The sequence below is a fragment of the Monodelphis domestica genome, chromosome 5 (genome assembly GCF_027887165.1).
Source record: "Monodelphis domestica isolate mMonDom1 chromosome 5, mMonDom1.pri, whole genome shotgun sequence".
Classification (NCBI taxonomy): Eukaryota; Metazoa; Chordata; class Mammalia; order Didelphimorphia; family Didelphidae; genus Monodelphis; species Monodelphis domestica.
Genome location: NC_077231.1, coordinates 268,513,598 through 268,531,445, shown reverse-complemented (window position 1 = coordinate 268,531,445; position 17,848 = coordinate 268,513,598). Strand labels below are relative to the sequence as shown.

At 38.3% G+C, this 17,848-nt stretch overlaps 1 protein-coding gene across 2 annotated transcripts in view; it reads left to right on the top strand.

Moving 5' to 3' along the window:
- Nucleotides 1-17,848, top strand: part of SLC39A12 (solute carrier family 39 member 12) — a 114,180-nt gene that overhangs the window by 3,210 nt on the left and 93,122 nt on the right. For both annotated transcript variants that reach the window (XM_007504911.3, XM_007504910.3), the window contains exons 3-4: nucleotides 10,318-10,599; nucleotides 15,826-16,033. In XM_007504911.3, coding sequence (XP_007504973.2) covers nucleotides 10,318-10,599; nucleotides 15,826-16,033 — 490 coding nt within the window. The remainder of the gene's footprint in view (nucleotides 1-10,317; nucleotides 10,600-15,825; nucleotides 16,034-17,848) is intronic.

Here is a 17,848-nt window from a genome sequence, read left to right as displayed (position 1 = left end):
ACTGGCAATGTATATTGTTTTTCAAGGTCAAAATGTCTTGTTGACACAAAGGATTGTTCATTGCTGAGAGTGAAAGGTAAATAATTGAACATTTACTCAATTTCTCTGTGTTCCCCAGAGATTACATACACTATATAAGCATTGGAGTGTGCCTCTGTGTAAACATTTAGGTTATGACTTCAGTTTTGTTTTTTTCAGTTCTAAAAAGAAATCAGAGCTCCCTGAAATTAGCTAGAAAATCATAGATTCTCAGTATCCTCTGAGATCTCAACTGAGTGGAATATTCTCTTTTAAAGATATACAAGTACTTATTAAAAATGAGTAAGTTTTGCTTGGAAAAAAGTTTTTTCTCTAAAAATCCCACAAAATTTGGCCCCAAAAATATTATTTTGAAAGCATTATTCTAAGATACTCTAAACATTTTTGGACCACTTTTGCTTCGGTTTGAATGAACATCTGGTCAGATAAATTCCATTAGATGAGAGTAAAAGTTGTCATTTTCTTGCAGACTTTTTTTTTGTGCATCAATTTTTTTTTTCCATTTCTCCTTAAAGGAGATTCTGGATGAGGAAGTAACTGGAAGAGATAGTGAAAAAAATAAAGCATACCTTTAAGGATCTCCTACACAAAAGTGCTTAAATTCAACTGAATAAACAAAGGGAGATAAATGCAGCTGGAGAGAAGTCTGGTGTCTTCTTGTTTTCACAAACATGAAAGAGAGCTTTGGCTCAAACCAACCACTTTAGGGTCCACAAAGGCTTTCTTTCTCTGGAAGTCAATTGCCTTTGGAGAAATTGCGATAAGGTAAATAAGGGGATTAGATGATGTAAGCAATTCCTTAAATATATGGAATTTGGGGGAAGATTTCTTTCTTTGCCCTCAGATTTGAATGCAGACCAACTTGAAATCAGGTCTGCATTTTAAATCTTATATTTTATCTATGTGGAGTACTTAAAGGAAAGTGCAGATTAAAAAAAACAACAACAACTATGCAAAGAATAGCATTAATAAGCTTTGAAAATATAAATACCCCTGGCACGATACTTGACTCCACTTGACTAGGAGAAGCATAATAGCTAACCTTTATATTACATTATGGTTTTCAAAGCACTTTACTTTTCTCCTTTAATCTCATAAAAACCTGAGGAGGTAGGTGCTATTTATTATCCCCTTCTGCATGGTAGGAAAGTCAGCCTACCTAAAACAATGAGTGAGGTCTCTGTGAGAGAGCTGGGAGGGAGCATGGCAAGTCAAAGCTCCATCATTACCACTTCCAACTACCACCATGCCTCAGATTCCACTGAAGATAACCAAAGAACTTGAGCTCAAAAGTCTTAGGAATAACAGTACCCTTTATACAATTGCTCCTAATTCCAACTGGAGTCTTACAACCATGATTTATTTAGGGAAGAAATAACTATGTAGAGGGTCTCACCTTTTTCATTGTCACTAACACCAGCTACAGGCAGAGTGAACCCAAGAGCCCTGGGAGTAACAACATTGCCCTGTTTACTGGTCCATCTTTTGGCCCAAACCTCATAGTCATGATCTGGGGAAGCATCCTTCATAGAAATGCATCAGGGAAACTTCTGTAGTTGCTGTAGCTTTAGGTACTGAAGTCCGAGAATAGAGAATTTTTGCCACCCATGTCTTTGACATCAGAAAACGGATAGGATTTGATCAATGGAAATGACATTAAAGAAGAGGAAATACCACCTCCTTTACCATTATATCCTAAGGACTGAGGCTTTTACATTTCATCTTTTCTATTAGAGCATGAACTCCTTGAGAGCAGGCATTGTCTTACTCTTCTAGGCTTCCTCATGACTAAGCATAGTGTTTTAGGTAGAGTAAATGTTTAATACACGCTTTTCATTCATTTTCATTCATCCATTCCATGAGTGACAACCACATAATGCCACTGAGAAAATATTGGTCCAAAAATTAAAGATACATTTTTAGGCAAGGGAGTAGCCCATGATCCTAGGAAGAATTCCCAAGTTCAGTTGGCTCTCCTTCTACTCAATGCTGGACTCTGATAATTGTTCACACTATTCAAGACAGTGTCTTCTCAACATATCCGGATGGTAGATCCTCCCTGAACTGCATATCATGATATGGATAATATGATTTCTTCATCTACTTGGTTTTTCCAACGTGGATTGCTAGGCCAATCTTTTGAGTATCAGTAGACCTCACTGAAGAGGTCCTGGCATATTCTAGCTTTTGAAACAATTGGCATAACATCATCATCAACCGAGACTATTTGGAAGACCTCATTGTTTTCAAGGATCCCTTTTCCACTTGGATGACACACAGGACAGCTTCCATAGTGGGGATTAGAAACTTGTGTTGAGCAATTGTCTTCCTCTTAAAGGTCATTCTCTTTTGATAAGTAGAACATCATTAGGCAAAGTCAATTTTGTTGCATCTATCAAGGAATTTTGTATTATTAAGCATACTTCAGGGAGAAAAGCTACTTAAAGATAGTCCTTGATGTTGCATTTCATTTTCTTAAGTCAAAAAATTCAAAAGCAATTTATATTCTTTACTTCTTAGTGGATTGTCTGAAGATATAGTTACTTAAGAAAGTAGTCAGTGACATGCTCCTCTCTTCTCATACTTTTATCCCCGATACCATCCATACCTTCATAGAACATTTTCATAAAGATTATATTTGTAGAGATAAGAGTCAGCATTTGGGTCAATAGTGACTGGTGTCTTCTCATTCACCTACTTATTGGTAATAATATCATATGGGATCTTTACATTCTTTTAAGTGTGGATTTATTTAATGTGTATTTGATCTGGCCCAGGCACTCCCCTTAATTTCATTCCCTTAAATTCTTTTTCCACTTCTTGATATAATGTATCAAGAACTAAGTCCAAAAATGGTGGTTCTACCATCAGATGTGAGAAATGTTATCTCACAAACCAGCCTTATGCAATCATTTAACTTTTCCTGATAACTAAAGACAATAGAAGAGTTACTGACCTGGATTAGCAGAGGAAATTTCTTCACCTGGAAGTTACTTATGCCAATTAATCCCGTGAGCAGTCCTTATCCTTTTCCTTATCCCTATCATGGCTCAACAGAAACTTGGATTTGGCATTGGGAGAGTGCAATATTCAAACTCTGTCTGTAAAGATTAAAATTTAGGGAACTGAGGCAGGTAGAAATTAGTTTCTCTCTGCAAGGAGTATTATTTTTATGAGGTTTATTAAAGGTCAAGGGTTAAAGAAAATACAAGCAAGAGAAGCACGTGCTTGGTGGGCCATGAGGCCCACCCAAATTTCACTCACATCATGAGACATGTCTGTTTGCTAGCTGAGCCAGGAAGAGAAGAGACCCTGCCAAGGGTGGAGACCCTTTAAATAATGATTTTGCTCTCAGCCCAGGTGAGAATTCAGTGAGATTACAAAGCATTCTGGGGAAGTGGAGCAAGGACTTCTGGGGATTGAAGTCCTGGATTCAAGTCTATTTTTACACTGTCCCTGACGTTAGTTGTGTGACCATAGTCTTAGACAAATGACTTGCCCATGATCATATAGCTCTGATTTGTGCTTTCCAAATAAGAATATTGCTGATACTTATTTTTAGCTTCCATTTTAGAATCAATGCTGGGTATTGGTTCTAAGGCAGAAGAGTGGTAAGGGCTAAGCAATGGGGGTTAAGTGACTTGTCCAGGGTCACACATCTAGGAAGTGTCTGAGATCAAATTTGAACTTAGGATCTCCCATTTCTAGGCCTGGCTCTCAATCCACTGAGCCACCCATTTGCCCCCCAGTACTTAAGTTTTAGGCATTTCCAGTGAGCATCAAATGAAATAATGTAGGTAAATATTTTCAAGCCTTAAAAAATCATGTTATTATTATATGTGCCCTAGCACACTGCTTGTGTTCTACCTCTACCCAACTTCACTAGATCCCTTGTGCTGGCCTTCTAAGTTGTTTTGGGCTGAAAAATTGCTTCACTTTGTCTTTTTGTTGGTGTTGCTGCTCCAGAATTTGTTCTGAATTGTTATATCATAGTTTTTTTGGATGGTAATTTGATAGAGGTCAGATGGGTTCCTGTAGCTTCTCTGCCATCTTGACTCCACCCTGAATGACTACATTTCAATATAATTAATTTCTTTTGCAATCCAATACATTCTATTTTATGCATTTAAAAATATTATCCTTCCAAGGGCACTCCCCAAAATGTCAAGAATTCCAGCTTAAAGATATATTCCATTTCTCTGTGTGATATTCAGTGTTCTACATGTTCAACACCCTTTTCCTCTTCCTTGAACACACTATTCATGATATAAGACCCAGGATGCTCTGAGATCATCTGCAGGCCTTTGTATATTACATTACTTAATCCCAAATCATCATTTCCAACATAGTTTACCTTGCCTTCTCCTCTACCCACCTTTTCATTCACCTCCATTAGAAAATCATTTTGCTTATTATTGTTATGAATCTTGCAAGGCAGAGGACTGTGTTCCATTCAATAATATTCCTAAATTATCTTTCAGCATAGAATGAAACCAGTTCCACCAAGTCTTTTATTTAACTTTTCAAGGAAAATGTGTGCCCTCTTTCCACTTATCAGTAACTTTCTAGCTTCACTCATATCATTTAGCACATTGCCTGACACTTACAAAGTGCTTAGTAAATGTTTGTTGGTGAAGATGATGACACCAAGAATGTGAATTATTCATTGAGTTCCTGCAATATGATGTTAAGTAGTTCAGCTCAATGTACAATAACAAAATGAAAAATAATTTCTTTCGCTAAGGGTTTTTATATTCTGTTGTAAGGATTTAACATGTTAACAGATAATAATATATTGATTGTTTGTGAAGACATTAGCAGTAATTAGGAAGGGGAGTAAGAGGAGGGTTGCTAGAAAAGCTACTTATAGAAGGTAGAATATGAATTAAGACTTGATGGAAGCCAGAGACTCTAAGAGGTAAAGGTGAAGAGGAAATTCAGTCCTGGTTAACCTATGCATATATGTAGATGGAATGCTGCCATTGGGGAACAAATCTGTCTGGATCACACATGGCATGAAGGGAAATGATATAAAAAAGATGAAGACAGAAAAAACCATTGGATTTAGTAATTAAGATACTAGTAAATTTGGAAAATGTCATTATGGAATTAGTTTCATTTGTGTGGTGAGATCCAAAGCCTGATTTCAAGGTTATGAAACATAGGCGAGGATAATAAGTAAGAACAATGGTTATTGATGACTTCTTTTTATGAGGGAATGAAAAGTTATAAAATGATAGTTTAAGGACCAAAGTTATTTTAAGAACTGGGAGACGAGTATCTTTGCAGGCATCAGGAAAGGATAAGAAGAGATTGAAGATTAGAAAGTAGGGAGAACAAGCTCTCCCAGAAGATAAGAATGGATGAGCCCAAGGACAAAAATAGAGGGGCTGGTCTTGGATAAGTAGAAGGACTGTTTTTTTTTTTTATCAGAAATAGAGCAAAGGATATAGGAATGGGGAAGCTATTGAGGGCTCTGAAAAATGGGATGGAGTAAAGAAGGGGAAATTGTTCAGTAAATTACAAGGTCAGATCCACTGTGGGAAAGGACAGATGAGGAGATGGTATAAGATTATTGAGTAGGGAAGAGTCGTTTTTTGAATAGCTTCAGTTAAGGTGAAATAATCATTTAGGTAAGAATAAAAGAATTACCATAGAGCAGTGAGGGTTCAGGTAAGACTAAATGACATTAATTTTTAGTGAATGTAAGAAGTATGGTGTTTGGTGAGGCATGAGCAGAGTTAGGACAAGGGGTCAAAGGATTTCAAGGAGAGAGGGAAATGTACAATATGTAGAAGATCAGCTCATCATTTGCTAGTTGGAGGAATCACATTTAGAATATCATCAGTTAAAAGATTGTTTTAAATAGTCTAGAAACTGATGCTTTGCCTGATCTGCATTCTCTACCCCATCTTTTCTGCTCTTTTAACCCCATCACTGATGATATGAAAGCTGCACAAGACTGAGAACCATTTAAAAAGATCATTTTACAAATTGCCATGATTAAAGAATTTATCTATTGATCAGTCTTTTGTTGAAAAGCTTTACTGTACCAAATACAGTCTGTCTTTGTTATTGTATTGGAAAACCTTATAAAATGGTAAAAATATGTAGGAACTGGTGTTCCCTGGCAAAGTTTTTGAGGAGCTAACATCACTTTCATGCCAGGGGGCTTTGGAGTAGGACTTTGTGGAGAACCTATAGCTATTTTTTATCTTTAAACTCTAGAGAGAATTTCTTTTTATAGGAAAGGGAAACATTCCGCCAAAACCAAGAATTTAATAGGAACAAGTAGTCTCAATGAATAGGTGATAGGGACTTGACTATTCAGTATTAAACATTCTAAGACTTTTAGATATATAAACCTGGCTTAAATAGCCTCTCTTGTAGAAATATTGGATATTGTTATTGAACCTTTAGAAACTTGGAGAGATTTAACTGTCATGACTGAGAAAGATTGGGTAGGGGGTAGGCAGTAGAGAGAAAGGACAAAGAGTAATTTCCTGAGACCCTGAATGGGGTAATTATTATGGATAAAGATGCAGAAGAGACATTTTAAGAGAAATGAATTTTATTCTGTGGAGAAGACAAAATAATTTCCAATAACATCCTAAGGGAATTGGATTGTTGGACTTCAAAAGTTGCAGCTTTTGGTTAGGAGCCATTCCATTTCTCACAATGGGCATATTGTTCAAATATTTAAATGCATATATTGATTATTAATTGGTTAGTACTTTGTAAAGTCTATGATACTCCTGTTTACTTAAGGTTATGAGACCAGGTGACATAGAGAGATGATTGAGACTTATGGAAAAAGAAGTTTCTCTGGTTTGTTTATTTACATTGATTTAATTAATGAGAGATTGTGTACCCAATATTTTAGCATCCAAGATATTGTTAGTGGCATGTCAGAAATTCCATGTTCCCGTACTCTAAAAACCCAAATAGCATGTTCTCTTGTTCTCAGATCCACAATCTAGAGAGGAATCTGTTTTTTGTTTGTTTGTTTTTAAATGGAGACTCTATTGATTCACCTGTTGGTGGTGGTAATGGTGGTTTTGTTGTTGTTGTTTTCCTTTAAGCTTACCTTCTGTCTTAGAATCAATACTGTAATATTGGTTCTAAGGCAGAAGAGTGGTAAGGGCTAGGCAATGGGGGTCAAGTGACTTGCCCAGGGTCACACAGCTAGGAAATGTCTTAGACCAGATTTCAGCCTAGACTCTCAATCCACTGATCTACCCAGCTGCCCACATGGTGTTTTTGTTAAATTGATTCAATTACTACCAATATCAATGCAAGAAGTATGTGTCAACCAATGTAAGATTTCAAAACTAGACCCTGTAGGCATCATTGTATATAGGAGTCTTTTAAGTCTTCCTTATAGTACTTATGAGTTGACATATCATGAAATATATGACTTGGAAAATGGAAATTTTAAAACACATGCTCATAAAATAAATATAAATATATAAATATAAAAAATAAAAATAATTTTTGTTGTGTTTTTGAGCATTGAGCACTGGGTAGTTGCCTATCTTCCCTACCTCTTGCTTAACTCTTAACTCAATTTCTTTTTAAAAGAATCAGTCATCTTAGCAATTACTTAGCTAAAATATAATACATATGCATATATAATCTTAGCAATTACTTAGCTAAAATATAATATATATAATATATATATATATATATATGAATGAAAGTGAAACATTTAGATCCCATTTATTTGAAGTACTATTAAAAATTAAGTTAAACTTCCTTGCCTCCTTTCCCTCCTTACAACAAAGTAATCATCTAACTAAGAAAAGGTAACACTATTTGGACTTTTGAAACAGAATTGAGGTGGTGAATGCAGCCTCCCTGAAGCTTTACCTGTAATTCAGACTTTCACTTTCTCTCCTTCCTTTCAATTGCATAGAGACCAAAGGATGTTAAGATAGGGGGAAAGAGTTAGGAAAAATCATGGGACCTGAAATATATGTAGTTCTTTAAAGGTTTTTTGAGAGATCTCTTTTCCCACTTCCAAAATGGAGTCTGAAGTTCCAGGATCCCTAAAAAGGGTGATTGAAAGTTAGAGGAATTTCTAACCCTAAATTCGATTATTGGTTTGAGTCAACAGACTGCAATTCAATTCTAGACACAATAGCTAAAAAGACAGAAACTTTTCTGGGATGTTTCTCTTTGGGGCAGGAGTGGAAATGAAGTCTCTACTGGCTAGGTTTAACTATTTTACTAATCTGCATTGCAAATAACATTGGTCCCTGGAGTTAAGTCTCTCTTTCTGGAGAAAGAAGATAAGTTAAGAAAAGCTAAGACTAAAAACTGACATATTTCTATCCCTATTAAGAGAAAATAACTAAGAACTTTCCCCTAGTCTGATAATTATCTCCCCTTTGAAACAAAACAAAACAAGCTAAAGCTTAAGCATCTAGGATCTACACTAAAAGTCTGTGTATCCCATTCCTCTTTTGACCTGAAGAATCCAACTGAAACCAGAAGGTAGAAGGAGAGGGACTCCTACAACCACATTTACCTCTCAGAGCAATACTTAGCAAAGGTCCTAAGATCAGTGGGGCATTACCTAACATAGACTATATACCATATGAGACCAATGTAGAGCAAATCCAGCTGGAGTAGAGTGAAGAAATCCTTAGAAGATTTTGGCAGTCCTACAATACATAAAGCCTGAGTTACTCCTCCTTATATGTGCCATGGCCACACATCTTCCTTACATGTGTAGCTCCCCCATATATTATTCCTCTATGTATCTATTTGTCCCACTGAGAGTTTGCATTTGTAGAAGAGTACCCTAGATTTATAGGGATGTAGATGTAGTGCTACTTTTCTTTTTGTATTATTTTATTAGATTCCCTTTAATTTGAATTATTTGTATCTTCTGACTGATTAGTAAAATTAAACACACTGATGGGGGCTCATGAGCTTTTGTTTTGCATTGATTAGTAAGTTTATGTTTCCATTGTCCCCTGAATTCTATTATTGCAGTTTAGTTAATGAATAATTGAAGTCACCCTAGTTTTGTTAAGATGTGATAAATGCTTTGTTTTGGATATGGATGACAGTTGTTTCTGCCTGACTCATATGGTGTGTTACAGTTGTTCCCTGAGTAGGCTTCATGACAAATATTAAATCAGAGTCCTACAAGCTGTCACCAGAGGAGAATGGCATTAAAGACAGACTGTTAAATTATCCCTATGGTGAGATAATCCCCTCTAGGAATCAAGACAGCAAATGATTCTACTGCGACACTTTAAAAACTTATCCCAGTAAAGTGGCTACTTTGTTGCTGGGAGAGTAGATCACACATCCTACATGAAGGGAATTCTTATTTAGCTGAGAAAGACCCCCTTCTGTCTTGACAGGAAAGACTTGTCAAAAACTAAACTGTGAAATGGGAAAAAAATTATATTGATGCTGTGAGATAAGAAAAAATATTGATGCTATGAAATCACAGATTGGATAGGTACTAAATCTGTGATTTCATTGATTTAAGGAACTCACAGGGAAGGAAATTCTCTTGACAAAGGAGAATCAGTACCTTTTCTGCAACTTAAAACAGTCTCAGACAGTTGTTTAGAGCAGTCATGTCAATCTCAAATGGAAATGGTCATATAACAATTCAGAAAATCACAAATTAACATTATCTATGCCGTATTTTAATTTTTTTGTTAAACATTTTCCAATGTTATGTTTAACCAGGCTCACTGGCAAAGGTGGGACTTTTGCAGCCACTTGTGACCCATTAAGTTTAATTCAAAGGTTAAGTGACTTGCCCAGGGTCATACAGCCAGTATATGTCAGAGGTGGAACTTGCAGGTAGGTCTTCCCAGACAAAGTCAGCTCTATATCCATTATGCTATTCTGATTACACTCTTTCTCACAATTCTCTCTGTTTTTCTCTGTCTTTGTCTCACTCTTCTTCCTTTTCTCATGCAGTAATTAAAGGGAGATGTAAGGTGGGGGGCCACTCTCCTTTGATTCAGGTCCACCCACATGTTAAGGAGCCAGTGTAAGCCAAAGCCAGGATGAGATAGAAGAGCACCAGTGCTAAATCACTGAAGGAGTGGGCTTGAGAATCTGAGTTTGGGTTCTGGCCCCTGGTGTGCTCCCTCTTGGCCTCCTGCCTTCCCCAAAAGATTCCCAAGACCTGAGACCCCAGGCAGTCCCCCAGCTGGCACTCTGCAGGCATTTGCTAGGCATGAAGGAATAACGAATGCATAGACATGTGTGCCTGTCTTCCTTTCTTTCCTTTTTCATCTACAGTGTTTGGAACCAGACGCCCTGTTACTAATAGCTGGAGGAGATTTGGAAGATCATTTGAGTGAAGAAGTGTTTCAGAGAATTTCCCTCCTCCTTCTGTATTACATAATTCATCAGGAAGAGATCTGTGCTTCAAAGCTCAACCTCAGCAGTAAGGACTATCAGTTTTATCTCCACAGTTTGCTTAGCTTGAGGCAGGACGAGGACTGTTACTCATTTTCCCAAAATGAGACTGAGGACATCTTGGCTTCCGTAAGGCAGCACTTTAACACATCCAGAAGCCAGGTAAGAAATATCCAAATGTGGAGGGTCTGAGTGCACCAAGAAAAAGGAGGCTTGGGATTCCTCCAAGCACAGACTTAAGAGATGGAAGAGCCTTTGTTTTGCAGAGGAAGATTAAGGGACTTATCCAAGTTCACTTAAGTCATAAGCATCAGAGGCAGGATTTAAACTCGGGTTCTCTGAATCCAGGACCGTAACTCTTTCTGCTACAACATGGGTTCATTTTGGCCATTCTTAAGTTCCAGGAATATCTAACCAAGGCACTGCAAAAGTCTTAGTGTGGTTTTAAGCCTAAATGATTTACTTAATGGGTCTGATCCTTCACAATCCCACTTAGGTCAAGATACTGCAATGGTTTGTCATTTCCTTCTCCAGATAATATTACAGATGAGGATACTAAGGCAAAAAGGGTTAAGCAATTTTCCCAGGGTCACAGAACTAGTAAGTATCCGAAGCCAGATTTGAACTCAGGAAGATCAATCTTCCTGACTCCAAGCCTGGCACTCCGTCTACTGAACCATCTAGCTGCCCACCACAACCAAAAGTAAGTAAGAGTGTCCCAAAAGTCTGTGTGTGCTTTTAAGCTTGAGTAGCTTAGTCAGAATGTAATACTTTGGGGACCCACTGACTAATCTACTCAAGCTTAAATTCACAGGCACACTTTGGGACTTTGACTAAAGTAAAGAAACACTAATGATGCCCACAATCGTTGTATATTTTAGATATAATAATCTTTGTAATGGAGTACAGGATAACAACAACAACAACAACAACAACAACAACAACAATGATAATAATAATAATAAATAGCAGCTAACATTTATATAAATACTTTAAGGTTTGCAAAGCACTTTAAAAATATTATCCCATTTTATCCTGACAACATTCCAGAGAGGAAGGTGTTATTATGGTTTTTCCCATTTTATAGCTGAGGAAATTGAAGTAGACAGTGGTTAAAGTGACATCTGGTATCAGAAATCCAGATAAAGTGATGGCCAGTCAAACGTTCCTAAAAAAGTATCTTTTGCTGGATTTGAACTCCCAGGTCTTCATGAATCTAGGTTGATGACTCTAACCACTGTACCACCTACCTTCCTGATCATAAATTTCAAACTAGAAGGGACCTTTGAATCCATCTAGTTCAGCTTCTTTATTTTATAATTGAGGAAACTGAGCCTTATAAAGTTTAAGTGACTTACCCAAGGCCATACAGTAAATAGTAAATAGTAGAGCTGGGATTCAAAGCCTCCCACCCCCAAATCCTTCACTTCTCTCAGAATTGTCCCTTCTGAGTGCCCTAACAGAAATGTCTCATTATTCATTGTGAAGGAAACAGAGCTGGTGGTTGAGAGAATAAGATAGACCTATCTGGGAAGAAATCAGGTTTAGTTTTTAGGAGTTTCTCTTGATGGGGAAAGTGCCATTCCCCTCCATCCTTTGGTGTTAACTCCCTCTTTCCCTCAGATTTACTAGATTGCCTAAGACTTCCATATACCTGTCTATGTTGATTTCTTCACATCATCCTTTGGATTGAGTTCAGTTAATCCCAGCTATGCACAAGGCACCATTCTAACCTCTGAGGGTACTAACGTGGCAGAGACATCAGGAAATTTTTGCATTTTTAAATGGTATGAAGAATTCTGGAATCAGAGGATCTGGGCTCAAATCCTGCCTCTGATCCTTCATGCATGTAGGATCTTGGGCAAATTCACTTAACTGCCTCCACCTCAGTTTCCTCCTTTGTGACAGGAGTGGGTCAGCGTAGAAGAACTCCAAGTCCTTCTTAGCTCCAGATTTATGATCCCACAACGTGGCAGCTATGCAGGGGATGGATTGAAGGGAGGAGAGACCAAGGAAGAGGGTGTTTACTTCAGAAGAACCTTCTCTTGCTGCTTTGTGTCCATAGAATCCAGATTTAGCTCAGGGCTCTGCCTTATTCATGTTTTCCCAGAAGGGGAGGTTGAAAGCAGAGGATACCTCTTGGGGTACTTCACCTTCTAAGTGAAGAAAAATAAGAAAAGTCTGCTGTCCAGCTCCATTGCTCATTACTCCAGAACAAAACAGGCTGCAAAAAGAGCGGTCCTGTGCAGTAATAAGTACATGTCAATATCTCTGTGGCCCCTCATTAGTGACCCATCTTTGCTCAGCTCTGCAATTAGGGACTTTACATCCCCTGCCTTCGCCCCCATTAGGCAGGGAACAGTCCCAGCTCAAGAGGCTCTCTCCCACTCACCCCAGATCAAAAAACTGACTTTCCAATTAACTTCTTCTTTGTTTTTTGACTTGGTGGGTAGTCAGGGAGACGGTTGATGATCTGTGTTTTACCCCGATCTTCCAAAGGCTTCAGGCAGCCCCCTTTGGTCCCAGTTAGAAGGGATTGGTTGGTACAGCCTGTTTTCCAACATCAATTATTCACTGGCAAAGTATGGCTGGATTTGAATCTGAGTGCCAGAGCTGGTTTCCAGGAGCTCCAGCTGTATCTCAGCAACCATTTAGAGGCCCTTAGCAAATACGGGGAAAACAATCCCCAAATTGCTACGAATGCAGTTCATTTGGTGTCAGTGTCTAGGCAGCTGAATGTCCCTGGGTTAATTATGAAATTAAAAAAAATAAGGACTGAGAAAGGGACAGGAAGCATTATTAACCAACGAGGAGTGAAATAACAAGTTCAAAGTTTTAACCCTTTGAATGGGAAAAATGTGCCAATTTCCTCCGTTTGAGGTTTCTGAGAGAGAACATCCTTCTCTTTGCCACATAAAGAGTAAGGAGTCCTATGCACAGATGTCATAGCGTAGAAGACACACAAGCAGTGGACTGACTCAGATCAACCACCGGAATTTCAGGCCTCCATCCCCTTCCAGAGATCTGTCTCGTGACACACATTAGAAGTAAACTGGGAACTCGATCTCCCCAAATTGACAGTGTACCTGTAGTTACTCCAGATTTCTAAATTTTTGGCGTGTCCTTAGAACATAAATGGATATGAGAGCCCCAGTGATGAGAAGAAGAAAGCTTCCATGTTCAGAATCCACCAAAGATTTAGAACTAGAAGTGATCTTTAGAGATCATCAAGACCAGCTTCCTCATTCTACAAATGTGGTGTCATGTGGTGGTGACATGTCCAAGGTCACACAGCTACTAAGTTCAGTAGTGAGATCTGAACCCAGATCTTCCAATTTTGAAGAGTCCATGCTATGAATGACATCACCACACCTGTCACTATGACATTCACAAGACAAAATGGGATGACAATCACTTGGTTATTATTGTTGTTAATATTAGCATTATTAAGAGTGAGGATAAGTCATTGAGGAGAAGCAGAAGTGGAGTGCATCAATAGCTGGCTTCAGAGTTAGGAAGCCCTGGGTTTGAAGTCTGCCTCTGACATATGCTGGTTCTAAATGACCCCTTAACTTTTTAGTTCTTCCCCGACAAGTCTCAGAGGCTAGAAGGTGCTGATGTGAATGGTGGAGGAGGCCATTAAATTCAACTGAATTCAATTAACATTTATTAAGCCCCTACTATGTCCAAGATATGCTGTTAAGGGTGGGGAACCCAAAAGAGGTAGAAGACAGTCCCTTCCCTCAAGGAGTTTATAATCTAAAAGGGGAGACATATTCATTGGGATGTTTTGACACTGATAAAATCTCAAAACCCACAAAAATGATGCTGTAGATGTTACTGTAGAATCATCATGGGCAGAAGGGACTTTTGGTAACTTTGAAAATAAGTTGATTAGCTGCAGTTCATTAATGCTTTTTTCATTGCCATGAGGGCATTCCCTATGGATAATGTCTGTATCATCTCTAAATCATTCCACAAGGGGTCAAGGCATTCTATCTTGGTAATTGTTTAACAACCGGTTCTTCAAAAAAGGTATATCAGATACTCTTTTTAATTTAGAATGAATTATTAACATTTTCTCCATTAATGCCTTAAGTCAAATTATTAATAAGACGATAAATAAAACCCCTGACTAAAGTGTAATCTCACACTGAAAATTTAGCTGATTTCCTCATACTCCTTACCTTATACCAGTGATGGCAAACCTATGGCACAGGTGACATAGATAACATGCAGAGCACTCTCTGTAGGCACGTGACCTCCCCACCCCTGACCCAGTTCCTTACTAGAAAGAGCTCCTTCCCTCCCCTTCTCCATTGTGCCTGATGACATCTTTTCACATCACCCAACCTTCTGCGAGCAGCCCAATGGGAATGCACAGGGAGTAAAGTGGCAGACTCACAGGTGGCAGAGCTGGAAGGGAGCAGAGCACTAGGACCCTACCTCTCCCCCTCTCTATACTAGCTGAAGACATTCCTCACTTCTCCCACCCCCCTACCCAGCAGCCCAACAGGAGAGCTTTTTCCCTCCCCTGTGTGGGCTAAGGGGGGAACTGGGTGGGGGGGCATGGCACAAGATCTCTTGGGTGGAGGAGAATGGCACTTGATCTGGAGGGGAGGAGGGGGCACTCTGTCTCTTAAAAGGTTCATCATCACTGTCCTATACACATTTCTCCATTCTTGCCCATATAAAGCCCACTCCCCTCACCTTCTTTCCTCCTTTGCTACAACTCACTGTTAAATCTCTCCTTTATTCCTCTAATTCTCAAATAATTCTCCTTGTGGGCTCTATGTGGGCTGTGTTCAGAGGAGGACTGGCCACAAGAACTTGGGGATGGGGGGTGTATAATATGTACAAAATTTATATGTAAATACAAGTGCCAACATAGAGGCATGGAAATAGTAGATGTAGGCTCATGTGTGATGTATACAGCAAGAAGGCTAGGTTGCCTCAGATTGAATTGCTTGTCAGCTCCAGGGGGAATAGGGAAAAAAGGAGGGAGACAATATGAATCATATAACTTTGGAAAACTTATGGGGAAATTTATTATTAAAATATAACAATGATTCAAGAAAACATTAAACATAAATTTAAAAAACAAAAGAAGGCTAGTTTGGTTTGTCATTACAGGCACAACAAAGAATGATGTATAATAAAGCTGTAAAGGTAGCAATGGAATCACATTGTAAAGGGCCTTATATGCTGAACAGAAAAAGTCAAGGGAGAAAAAAATTTCAAGAAAAGTATTGAAAAAATAATGAAAAAAATTAAATGTATAATTGCTTAGATGTTCTAAGATTAGTCTTCTCAGAGATACTATTATTATTGATCTTGAATTCTGAATGAAAATTAAAGATATTCTTCAAACATGTATCTTGATTTCAGTGTGTGGAAACCAAAATTCTACAACAAAAATCTGGAATAATAAACAACAATGGTGCTGATGAAAACACCCTTCCTAGGCTGGCTGCTACAATCATTTCTTTGTCCCTTCAAGGAGTCTGTCTGGGCCAAAGAAGCTTGCCCTCACCAGATTATTTTATGGAATACATTTTCAGTTCCTTGAATAGTACCAGTACTCTCCACTTACCAGGTAAGGAGGCTTTCTTGGAATTTTACTTCTGTAACACCCCCACCATGGAAAGCAGGCTGACAAAGAAAAGATTAAAGGTGGTTACAGAATTATGTCAGCTAGGGTTGAGTCACCATTTTATCCTTTAATCTGTATAAAACATATGAAAATGGTTACTAAACAGTGTTTGGACTGATTCCAAAGCTAAGAAGTTCTTCTTGAGCCTAAAACACAATGAGATATGAACTGAATGGAAACCAAAGGATTCTATCATAGCTGCAAAACAAGTACTCCAAAATACTTTGCATTGTGTCACAGTGATGGTGAGTTTTGATCCCTAGGGTCAAAAAGCTTGTTGGTAAACCTATGCAACACATGCCAGAGGGGACATATAGAGCCCTGGGGGGGGCACCCCCACTGTCATCCCAGCACAGAGTTCATCAGTTTGTAACTAGAATGCCAGAGGGATGTGGGCCAGGATGCTACTCTCCCCCACTTAACATGCACCTTTGAACATCAACTGTCCCTCTAAAAGGTTCACCATCACTGCTCTAGGGGAAAAAAAGGATTGTCTAGAACAGAATTATCAAACATGTGGCCCTTAGGTTATAGGTAGCCCAAGTAAAACCAGGGGTTATTTGAACAAATTTTAAAAATGCAGATTCTATCTGATTTTAATGTGTTGATATATTAATTTAAAAGGAAATACATAAATAAATTTAATTTTCTAAGGCAATATGTAGCTTGCAGTCTTCTCAGTGATTAGGTCATATGGTGTGATATGAGGTGTATATGTGTGTATGTGTGAAAGAGAAACAGAGAGAGAAAGAAAGAGAGAGAGAGAGAGACAGAGAGAGAGACAGAGAGAGAGACAGAGACAAAGACAGAGAGACAGAGAGAGGCAGAGACATAAAGAGTAGGAGAATTGTTGCAGGTTAGAACAGAGAAGAGAATTTGGGGAACTATCATTAGGAAAAGTAGAAAGGGATGGTCACTCAAAATATGTTTATTAAGTACCCACTGTGTACCAGACACTTGTGATACAAAAACTAAAATGTAAGTCTCTCCTCTCTAAGAGCTAACAATCCAGAGAGGGAGATGATAAGCCAGAAGATGCGTACAAACAAGTCATGTAGAGGATAAATAGTAATTAATTAAAAGGAGGGCAATTGAATTAAAAGGGGCTGGAAAAGTTATTCTGTGGAAAGAAATTGTATTTTGGTTGGGATATTTTAAAAAAGTCAGGGAAACCAGTAGGTGGAGATGAGAAAGGCAAAAGTTCCATTCTTGAAATGGAAGATGGAGGTTGGAGTTGAAGGATTATTGAATGGCAAAAGGACTCAACTGAGATAGGAAGACTCTTCCCACTTCAATTCCAGGAGTCCATGATTCTGTGAGGTTCTGTACCATTCATTTCCATGGGTAAAATCAGCTAGATTTTGCAACTTTCCTTAGTAATGCTCAGTAGTCCAGAAGCAAGCAGAGGAATCAGATGTCAGGTTTATCAAGGAATAAGGATCCATAAATAAGTTTGGAGAAAAGGGATTGTAAAGTGGTAGCTAGTTTTGACCATTGAAAAGACAGCTCAATCACTTCCTTCTCCAGGAATTTTTTCTTGATTCCCTCAAGTTATTTTCTCCTATCCTCTCCTAGATTATTCCATATTCATTGTTTACATTTGCTATTTTCCTCACTGTGCCATGATCTTTCCCTCTAGTAAAATATAAAGACCTTGAGGACATTAGTCAGAATCAAAAAATTAATCCTGTCTCTTTCCAGGTAGGTGGCACAGTGGATATAGCCCCAAGCAAGGAAGACTCATTTTCCTGAGTTCAA